Here is an 11,046-nt window from a genome sequence, read left to right on the forward strand (position 1 = left end):
ATTTGTCTTGCAGAAATCTATCATTCGTTCTCTAGCATCATTTCTATCTAGCTAAAGGAGCTCTGGTAGCGTAGTGGTTACGAATCGGGCTGCGAACCATAAAGTCAGCAGTTCAAAACTACCAGCTGTTCCGCAGGAGAAAGATGAGGCAGTCTGTTCCCGTAAAGATTTACAGCCTCAGAAACCCTGTACAGGGTCGCTATGAGTCGGAACCAACTCCATGGCACATAACAACAACAACAACATAACTAGTAGCTGTATTCAAATGAATGACTCCTGAACCCTCCCACCCAATATATACCAAAATTATCTAAAAGTAGATCAAAGATCCAGCTCAAAGAGGTAAAACTATAAAATCCTTAGAAGAAAACATAGGTATAAATCTGTTTGATCCTTGGTTAGACAGTGATTTCTTAGATATAACATCAAAAGCACAAGCTGCAAAAGTATAGCAAGAATGCTCTCTAGAAGCCATGATGGTGACACTTCATCACAAACTTTGGATATGTGATCAGGAGGGGGCAGTCCCTGGAGAAGGACATCATGCTTCAAGTGTCAGTGAAAAAGAGGAGTACCTCAAGAAGATGGATTGACACAGTGGTAGCAACAATGAGCTGAAACATAACAATTTTGAGGATGGTACAAGACATTAAAACACAGTGTTTTGTTTTGTTTTGTTTTGTTGTGTATAGGGTCACTGTCAGCCAGAACTGACTTGATGATACATAACATGGACAGCATCTTGGGCCAAGAGTCAGTTGTGTAAACAGAACAAAGGGATACTGCATGGTTTAAAATCAGGAAAGATGTGTGTAAGAATTGTATCTTTTCACCATACTTACTCAATCTGTATGATGAAAAATTATCTGAGAATCTAGACTATATGAAGAAGGGCATCAGGATTGAAGGAAGGTTCAATAGGAACCTGAGATACAGATAACACAATCTTGCTTGCTAGAAGCAAAGAAGACTTGAAACACTGAAGATCAAAATCTATAGCCTTCGGTATGAGTTACACCTCAGTATAATGAAAACAGCAATCTTTACAACTGGACCAATAAATAATATAACAAAGAATACATTGAAGATGTCCAAGATTTCATTTTACTTGGACCCACAATTAAGTCTCTTGTGGCCTCAAATAACATGTGGCCTTCGGGCATATCTGCTGCACAATACCACCTTAAAGAACAGAGATTTCACTTTGAAGACTAAGGTGTGCCTGAGCCAAGCCTTAATATTTTCAGTCATGTCTTTCACATGTGAAAGATTTGAATTATGGTGTTGATGAAAAATATTGTTTATGCCAAGGACTTCCAGAAAAACAAACAAATCTGTTTTGGAAAAAGTACGTGGAACTTGTCCTTGGAAGTGAGGATGATGAGATTTCATTTCATGTGCTTTGGACATGTTATCAGGAGGGACCAGTCCCTGGAGAAAGACGTCATACTTGTTAAAGTAGAGGGTCACCAAAAACAATGGAGATCTTAAACAAGATGGGTTGACATAGTGACAGCAGCACTGCACTCAAATAGAACAATTGTGCGTAGGTCCAGACAGTGTTTTGTTCTGTTGTACGTACGGTTGCTATGAGTTGGAACCAAGTCAACTGCATCTAATAACATAATTAGACATAAAGTAAAGATTTCCTTGTACAGGGTTACTTCATTTACTTAGCATAACATTTATTCTGAAGTCAGGGTTATTGTTTGAGAAACATATCTCATTTACACTTACATGTTGCCTTTAAAAGAGCCAGTCCAATGGTGACAGACATTTCGGAAAGGGAACTAACTTTCTCTTCAACACTAATATAACAGCACCTAGATAAGAGTTACTTTGGGAACTTGGGCAGGTTTGTGAGATACCGTTTTTGTCCCTGCTTAAGCTGTTTTTTTTAAAGGACCTTTTATTTGTATTAACCTTTTGTTCATTTAAGAAAATATAAATATATAATTACATATATGTGTGTGTGTATATACATATGTATATATGTGTATATATGTGTGTGTGTGTGTGTATATATACTTTTTTTTTTTTTTTTTAATTCTTCAGGTCAAGCAAATATAGTAGCCAAAGATGCTGCGAACCGATGGACTGGTATGTATTAAAATAGCATTGATAAACTATAGGGAAAAATCTTACCACACTTACTATGTTGTAAATTGAAGGTGCCTTTGTGCCTAGTTTTAGTCAAGAAAGGTATTTCTGAAAATGTATGTAGATATCAAGTTATGAAGAGATTGCATAACTTCAGTTACTTATAGAACAGGTTTTTTAAATCTTGTAAATTATTTCATGAAGTACAGTGTATTTTGTAAAACCAATGGATTGCTTCCTTATAGTTTAACTTTTGTGTAACTCTGCCCAAGATAAGTCTCCTACTACTGGTCAGTTAACCTGCATGTATTGTAAAGCAAGATACATCTTTACGAATTTTATTGAATCCTAAAGATTTGTCTTCTTGCTAATAAAAATAACAAATAACTTTTTTTTTTTTTAAAGGCTGACTATATGCTAGGAATTCTAATGGGTGTTTAAATTGCATTCTCATTTTATCTCCGCATCAATCTTGAGAGGTAGATATGATTATTATCCTTGATTTTAAAGTTGAAACTGAGTCCCTGAGTGGAGAAATGACTTGCCCAAGGTTACACAGCTGGTAGATAATGAAGAGGAATTAGAATATAGCTTTTCTCTTTCCAGCACCGAAACTCTTAACCACTACGTGATACTGTATTCTCTTCATGTCTTCATGTAAATGCCTTATTAATCCATTTATAAAATGGAGACACATTCTGGTCTACACCAGAGAGAGTAGGAATTAGTAAAGCATTATCTACGTTGTGTCATAGTTTAAGAGAAAGTTAATAAACTCTGATTGCTGTGAATTATGTACACATGTGATGAGTAATGTTAAAACCTGTCAGAAAATTACACTGATGTTTTTCCAGTGTTAATTATAAAATAATGGTAATTGAACTTTCGCATCCTGATGAGAGTCTGTAATGCCTTCACATGTATTAGTCATCATTCTATGTACTTGGGAGAGTGTGGGTAACATTGCATTGATCACAGACACAAAAATCTCAAAACAACTATAGGCAGGCAGAGATGATTAGTCACTAACAGAACGGAGATTTGAGCCAGGTTTTTTTGACCCCCCTGCCCAGGCATCTATACTTCGGAAGAATTTTAAGAATCGTTTTCTCCTTGTCTATTTTGGAATTAAATATACTGGTAAAATCAATATAACTGGCCTTTGGTTTTTATCAAATTGCAGTCTTATTACAGTCTTATTTATTCCTGCATAAATAATATGGTGCTTTGTGATAAGAGCAGAGGAGAGAAATAAATTGCAAAGTAACATTAAAGAAAAGAGAATCATGGACTATGATAAAGTATAAAGAGTAAATACAGTGACATTGTGTGGGTTTGAGAAATACAAAGTTTTATGTGTGAAAAAAGAAGCAACTGGATTTTTAGTTTAGAAATGCGTCCAGTATCACCAGGTGATTTCCTCCAGTAGTTTCCAGTAGTGCTGCTCAGCAAGCAGGAAGAACCAGCAGCATATGTGTATTGTGGAGGAAACATGGCTTGAAGAAGAATCTTAGTTGTTCTTCTTAGTTGCTGTGTGACCTTTGAACTTCTGTGAGCCTGTTACCTTATCTGTTCAATGTCAAGAATTATATCTACCTCACAGCATTTGGGGAGGACTGTTTGTAAGCCCTCCAGCACAGCATTAGGTACATAAATAAATATTTCCCTTTTCCTTTTCTCCTCTAAAAAAATCCTTTCATGTTTTCCAATTGATAATATATTTTCAACTGCTAATTTTTGCTTTCTATTTTAATCATGTAGGAAAGATGGTTTTGGAAAAACAAAAACAGCTGTTAATAACCATATTTCCATTGAGGTTACAGCTTATTCCTACCAGCGTAAACATGTGTTGCAAAAACATCATGGAGACTAGATACAGCAAATTACACCTCATAACTTCTTGCCTTGAAAACAAAGAACTAAAACAGCACAACATTGAACTAAAACTCAATTACCATATAGTTATTAGTTAAGGTTTTGCTTCTTTTTACTTAAAAAACAAAAAAGTCCTAAAATATATGTGAAATTAAGAATACTTACTGTTCAATAATTGTTTTATAAAATGAGAAATTATCTATAATCAGGGTGTAAACATGCCTAGAAATAGCATGTCTAAAGGCTTTATGGCACCAAATACACGTGCTTTGAATGTGGTTTTAACAAAATATATGAAATTGTTTAATAATTAAGATAGATGGGGTTTTTATAAATTTCTCTGAGGGGAGTATCAGCAAGTGAGAGGTGATAGATCTGAGGGACTCACCAGTAAGGATTACCCATCTGATTCCTTTATGTATCTTGGATATGCCACTGTATACATTAACAAGAATTGTACCAGACTTACAACTCAACAGCAGTGAACAACAACAGGTATTGAAAACAATATTGTATCCCTTTATAAAAATTTCTCCTTAATAGGAGAATTTTTTGACAGGAAATGAGCTCCAGAACTATGGGCTACATTGTCTTGAAGGCAGACATGCAGTGTCCAAAGAAAATGTTTAATCAGTCTTTAAATTGGCCCATTAGTCTTTATTGTGCAGAGTTTGTTTGTTTTGTTTGTTTTTTAATCTTCAAAGGTTTATAATAAAAGTCTTCCTTGCCCCCTTCTGAATTAGAGAACCTCCCTGCAAAGGCTATAAAAGAGTGTTTCATTTTCTTCTCTCCTGATACTACTTCTTACTCAGTTAAATCAGTTCTCTCATTTCCAAGAAATGTTTCTTTATTCAGGTGTCTGTTCTGAAACCTTTACATTATGTATGTGTAGGTTTCAGAATATAAGGTCTATTCTGAATAGGCTACATAAAGCTTATTCTTTCCTAGCACAAGTATAAGGGGGCTTCAAATGGTGTGTGGAGAAATTCCATTATTCCATACACTTTTTGAAGCCCCTTCATATTACCTGGAAATTATCTAGTAAAAGATTAATACTGTTAAATTTCTTATTCTCTCTTTTCTTTTCTTTCTTATACTATTGTCAACTTGAAGGCATAGGCTCTTTACTTTCTACAATACTCTAAAGAGCTATTTTATGTACCAGTAACCCATCTGTAAATATTTGCCTATGATTCAAAAGAATGCCCTGGCTGTGCAAACACTGGTAAGGCTAAACAGATCATTCTGGAATACTTTGTGGTATTAGTATAGTATTTTCTATTAGGCTGCTATAAAAAGTAAAGATTCATTTTAGATTTTTAACAAAAAGTAAAGATTTATTTTAATATCTGTCTACTTCCCATAACACATTAATTAAAAGAAATGAAGATATTTTGTTGACACTATTCAAAAATGAGCTTCACTCCAGAAATTTATCATTATTTGACTTTAAAGTAAATGTTTGTAGAAACAATTTCTAAAAAGAGTGATCAAACTCCAGAAGAGCCTATTTTAGGTCCTTACTTCATTATCACTGCTAATATGGAGCTTAACATTTTATAAAAATCCTCTGACACACCATAAAACCTTATGCTCTGATTTTTTCATGTTTATAATACATTTCCATTGTAAAGGATATATGTACGTATAAGAAAATAGGTAAAGTGGGGGAGAGGAGGGGAAGCACACTTTTATTCTCCTTCCAAAGAGCAGCTACAGTGAGCAAAGCATCTGTGCTGTTGTGTCTCCTTCACTTGCCTTGCATAGCTGCCTTCCCCAATCATTAGACATTTAGATGGCTTTTCATTGTTTTTGGGTTTTTTTACTATGCACAGGGATGAGAATCTTTGTATGCAATTTGTTTTATTTCCTTGAGATAAATTTACTTAACTAGATAAGACACATTTTCATTGGTAGAATGCCTTTTAAATGCCCCCTAGGCAGGCAGAGACCACATCTGTTCATGGCATAGTCTAAGAGAGGAAGACCCCTTCCCTCCTCCTCACCCCTCTCCCTCACACTGGCCTGATTGTCTGGAAGCCATTACTTTCTCTGTGTGTATTGGGGGCGGCGGGGGGAGGGGCTGAAAAGAATGTATTCCTTTTGGGAGCGGGGAGCAACTTTTAATTTTTGAGGTAGCAGCATTTAACCTTTCCTGTAGAATGTGGAAGAAACATCATTGGCAGTTCCCTGTGTCTGGATTATTCTTAAATCTATGTGTTCTGTAGTGACAATTAACTACCTAAATTTTTTTTTTTTTTTTTAATATGAGATTGGTTTACTTGTTAAATATTTTCACTTTCTGTAATCTTGAAAATACAGGTAATTCCTTTGACATTTGTGGAGGTAACAGAAGAAAGGAAAAGATCAGTTAAGGTCATCATTTACTTGAAATGCTTTATGATTATTTTTATTCTCAAATTTACTTCTCAATTTTCTTTATAGATAACATATTTGCAATAAAGTCTTGGGCCAAAAGAAAATTTGGAATGGAAGAAAATAAAATTGATAAAAATTTTGGAATTCCAGAAGACTTTGACTACATAGACTGAAATATTGAATAGAATCTAGGTGTTTTTGACTATGTCATTATATTACCAAGTTAAATGTATTGAAATGCCATTTGCCTGTAACTATATGTACCATTTATTTTTTATTTAAATAAAGTATAGACTGGAAATGTTCGTCATCCTTTTTGGTAGATCAAAAGCAGGGTGGCATTCTTATATCCACATAGTACCCAGACAGCAGAGGAAGATAGTACAGTAAAACCTTGTACCTGAGTCAGCTTCTTGTGGCTGCTGTGTGATGTCTAGTTAGTTCCAGCTCATAGTGACCCTGTATAGTGTTTCCAATGCTGTGAATCTTCATGGGAGCAGAAAGCCTCATCTTTCTCCTGAGGAGCAGATGGTGGGCTCAAACCGCTGACCTTGTGGTTCATAGTACATTGCGGTTCATAGTCCCTTGCTTATCATACAGAGCCACTTTGCTCCATAAATCTGCATGTTGTTGTTAAGTGCCATCGAGTCATTTCCAACCCATAGCAACCCTGTATAGGGTTTCCAAGGAGCAGCTGGTGAACTTTGAGGTTGAAACTGACTTTGCAGTCTAGCACATTAACCCACAGCGCTTAGGGAGTGATATTTCAGAAATCAGAGCACAGCAAAATAACATTTTTCAGTTTCACTCAAATATTAAGACTAAGTTACAATTGATGACTATATCATGCACATAAGTGCTTAGAAATACCCTTTAAAATTTTACTGGCTACATTACTGTTTCCCAGTATTTGGTAGAAAATGTGTGAAATTGGGACTCAGTTTACTGCATCGTATTTGCTAATTTCTCATGGAAAATATACAAAAAGTTGGTATTCCTCAAATTTAGATTAATGCAGTAATTCCTCATATGTTGTTAGGTTGCATAGCAACCTTATGTACAACAGTACAAAACACTGCCCAGTCCTGTGACAACCTCATAGTCATTGTTAACGCTTGAGCTCATTGCTGCTGCTGCTGTGTCAATCCATCTCGTTGGGGGCCTTCCTCTTTTCCACGGACCCCCCACTTTACCAAGCATGGTGTCCTCCGGGAAATGGTCCCTCTTGATAATATGTCCAAAGTATGAGAGATGAAGTCTTCCCATCCTAGCTTCTAAGGAGCATTCTGGCTGTACTTCCAACACAGATTTGTTTGTTCCTCTGACAGTCCATGGTAACTTTTAATATTCTTCTCCAACACCATGACTCAAATGTAACAGTTGTTCTATGGTCTTCTTATTCATTGTCCAACTTTCACATGCATATGAGACTGTTAAAAATACCATGACATGCATGGGGCAAGTGCACCTTAATCCTCAAACTGACATCTTTTCTCTTTAAAGATGTCTTGTGCAGCAGATTGCCTAATGTAATACATTATGTGATTCCTTGACTGTTGTTTCCGTGACTGTTGATGGTGGATCCAAGCAAAAAGAAGTGTTTAACAACTTCAATCTTTTCTCCATTTATATGGTTGTTATTTATTGGTCAAGTGGTGAGGATTTTTGTTTTCTCAACCCATACTAAAGTCTTTGATCTTCATCAGTAAGTATGTAAAGTCTTCTTCACTTTCAGCAAGCAAGGTTGTATCATATGCATATCACAGGTTGTTTATGAGCATCCCGCCAATCCTAATGCCACATTCTTCTTCATAGAATCCAGGTTCTTGGATTATTTGCTCAGCATACAGATTGAATAAGTATGGTGAAAGAATACAGCGCTGGCACACACCTTTCCTGATGTTTAAACCATCCAATGTTCCCTTGTTTTCTTCAAACAACTGCCTCTTGGTCTATGTACAGGTTCCTCATGAGTAGAATTAAGTGTTCCGGAATACTCATTCTCTGCAATGTTGTCCATAGCTTGTCATGTTCCACACAATTGAAAACTTTTATGTACTCAATATTAACACAGGTAAAGATCTTTCTGGTATTCTTTGCTTTCAGTTAAGATCCATCTGACGTCAGCAATGATATCCCTTGTTCTGCATCCTCTTCTGAATCCAACTTGAACTTCTGGCAGTTCCCTGTCAGAGAACTGTTGAAGTCTTTTTTTTTTTAATTATCTTTAGCAAAATGTTACTTGCAGTGATATTATAATGATATTGTCCAATGATTTCTGCATTCTGTTAACTTATCTCTCTTTAAAATGGTCACAAATATGGATCTCTTCTAATCAGTTGGCAAGGCAGCTGTCTTCTAAATTACTTGGCATAGCTGAGTGAGTGCCTTCAGTGCTACATCAGTTTGTTGAAAGATTTCTATTTGTATTCCATGTTATAGTGGTTTTAATATAGCATATGTTACCAACTATACAATACTGAAGGAATTTTTTTTCCAACTATTTAAAAAAAGGTTAAAAAACAAATAACAGACAATTTTACTATGTAGACTATGTAGGCTTTCAAAAACTGGATAAATTAAAATTAAAAAGACTTGTGTGCAACACACTTTACTGCCTTAATTTTTTTTTTTTCTCTCACATTGCCCAAGTTAGGTATTCTTTTTAGTAATTTGAATGAAATACTCCTCATGTCTGAAATGACCCAAATGACATCCAAACCATTTGTCAGTGAATCTGGCCTTTGTATTGCATCAAGTTGCAAGGGGCCTACTTAATCACTTCCTGGAGGTGGGCAGGAGCAGATTGGTCCATGTTTATTTGTTCTTGAAACCAGTACTTACTGCCTCAGGGTAACATGTTTTCTCATGGGAGAAAGTATTTGATGTAAGAGACAAAGGACAAAAAGTAAAAAACGCCATAAGCCTTTCCCGAAAATACTAATTGTGGGAAGTCCAAAATGTCTCAGACACAATTTTCTATTTATTAGAAGACACTTCCTTATTTAGAGAGAAGACATACAGTGTTCAGAAAGAATGCCATTTCTAAGACCACCCTGAAAGATACTTTTTTATAAAAACTGAAGGGATTTTTTTTTTTTTTAATTGAGTCTGTGGTCTGTACATTAGCTGATCAGATTGTGGAGCCCTCCCGGGCAAATTTGTGTGCTACTGGTAAATGTTTTAACAACTGATTCACCATAGAGAGGAAGAAGCAAAAGCACCAATTTTTAGTATTTGCCCATGGTGTAAATTGGTAACCAATTTCAGACTACCAATGTCATGAAAAGGCAGAATTGCAAAACTATGCTCAGCAGCCACCACGATATAGTATTTTTATTTTACAGTAGATGAAGCAAGCTCAGGAGCATAATTTGTTAAGTGCCATCAAGTCGGTTCCAACTCATAGAGACCCTTTATAGGGTTTCCAGGGAGCAGCTGGTGAGTTTGAACCACCAACCTTGTGGTTAGCAGTCCAGTGCTTATCCTACAGCGCCACACCCAAGAGCATGTTAGTGAAATATAAAATTATTACAAAGAAGTTTGGAGTATTAAGTATCTAGTGGCACTTCAGGATAAACACTGGACTGCTAACTACAGCAGTTCAATGCTACCAGTTGCTCTGTAAGAGAAAGCTGAGGCTTTCTGCTCCCTGAAAGATTTATAGCCTCAGAAAGTCTATACTGGATCACTAGGAGTGAGAATCAACTCATTGGCAATGGGTTTTGTTTTGAGTACAATATAGTTCAGATTGTGGTTCATTACCTTTGAGTCAGTTCTTGACTCTTGTGACCCCATACACACTGAGACAAAATACTGGTCCTATGCCATCCCCATGATGTGGTGCAGAATAGGCAGTTGTGTGCCGCAGGGTTTTATTGTCTGGTTTTCACAAGTAGGTTGCAACACCTTTCTTCCTCATCTATCTGTCTTAGGCTGGGTTCTCTAGAGAAGTAAAATCAGTGAAACATATATGTTATTGTTAAGTGCCATTGAGTCAGTTGTGACCCTGTGTAGGGTTTCCTAGGAGTGCCTGATGAGCTTGAACCACTGACCTTGCAGTTCAAACTGACTTTGCAGTCCAGTGCATTAACTCACAGTACCACACCAAGACTCCGAAATATTGTATGTATCTATAAAGAGAATTATGTATCAAGGAAATGACTCATACAATCATCATAGAGGTGGGAGAGTCCCAAACCTGAGTCAGATGAACTAAGATGAGCCATCAAATAGCAGGCAGGCAGTCAAGTCCAGCAGGTGAAAAGGCAGGCTGCTGATGACTCCCAGGATTGGTATTACAGCAGGCCAGTGGCTCAAGTTAAAAAACCAGAGGTTGGAGGACAAGCCAGATGCAAGATCTAAACCCAGCAGAGAACAAGCAAGCCTTACCCGAGTGTCGAATATATTGGAAATAGGCCACACCGCTGAGGAAGCTTCCCTTCAAATGATTGGTTCCTTATAGCTGACTTCACCAAGCATTAATTAGATTAGAGTACATCTCACTATGGGGATAACTACATATCCACTGCCAAACAAGAATCCTGGCCCAGCCAAGTTGACACAAAATCTTAACTATCACACACCATCATAGTCAGAAAATTTGCTCAGGCTAAGCATCACAGGTACATGCACTCTCCAGGCTGTAAGAATTGGGTCTCAAAAGTTGGTACAAGGGCACAATTGTAAAAA

At 36.5% G+C, this 11,046-nt stretch overlaps 1 protein-coding gene across 1 annotated transcript in view; it reads left to right on the forward strand.

Moving 5' to 3' along the window:
• MND1 (meiotic nuclear divisions 1 homolog (S. cerevisiae)) overlaps nt 1-6,692 on the forward strand; it is a 143,305-nt gene extending 136,613 nt beyond the window's left edge. Inside the window, exons 6-7 of the mRNA XM_006875504.1 lie at nt 2,056-2,100; nt 6,421-6,692. Of these exons, the coding sequence (XP_006875566.1) occupies nt 2,056-2,100; nt 6,421-6,527 (152 nt within the window). The 3' untranslated portion in view covers nt 6,528-6,692. The remainder of the gene's footprint in view (nt 1-2,055; nt 2,101-6,420) is intronic.
• Nucleotides 6,693-11,046: the final 4,354 nt, after the last annotated feature.

The sequence above is a fragment of the Chrysochloris asiatica genome, unplaced genomic scaffold (assembly GCF_000296735.1).
Source record: "Chrysochloris asiatica unplaced genomic scaffold, ChrAsi1.0 scaffold00329, whole genome shotgun sequence".
NCBI classification, from domain to species: Eukaryota; Metazoa; Chordata; class Mammalia; order Afrosoricida; family Chrysochloridae; genus Chrysochloris; species Chrysochloris asiatica.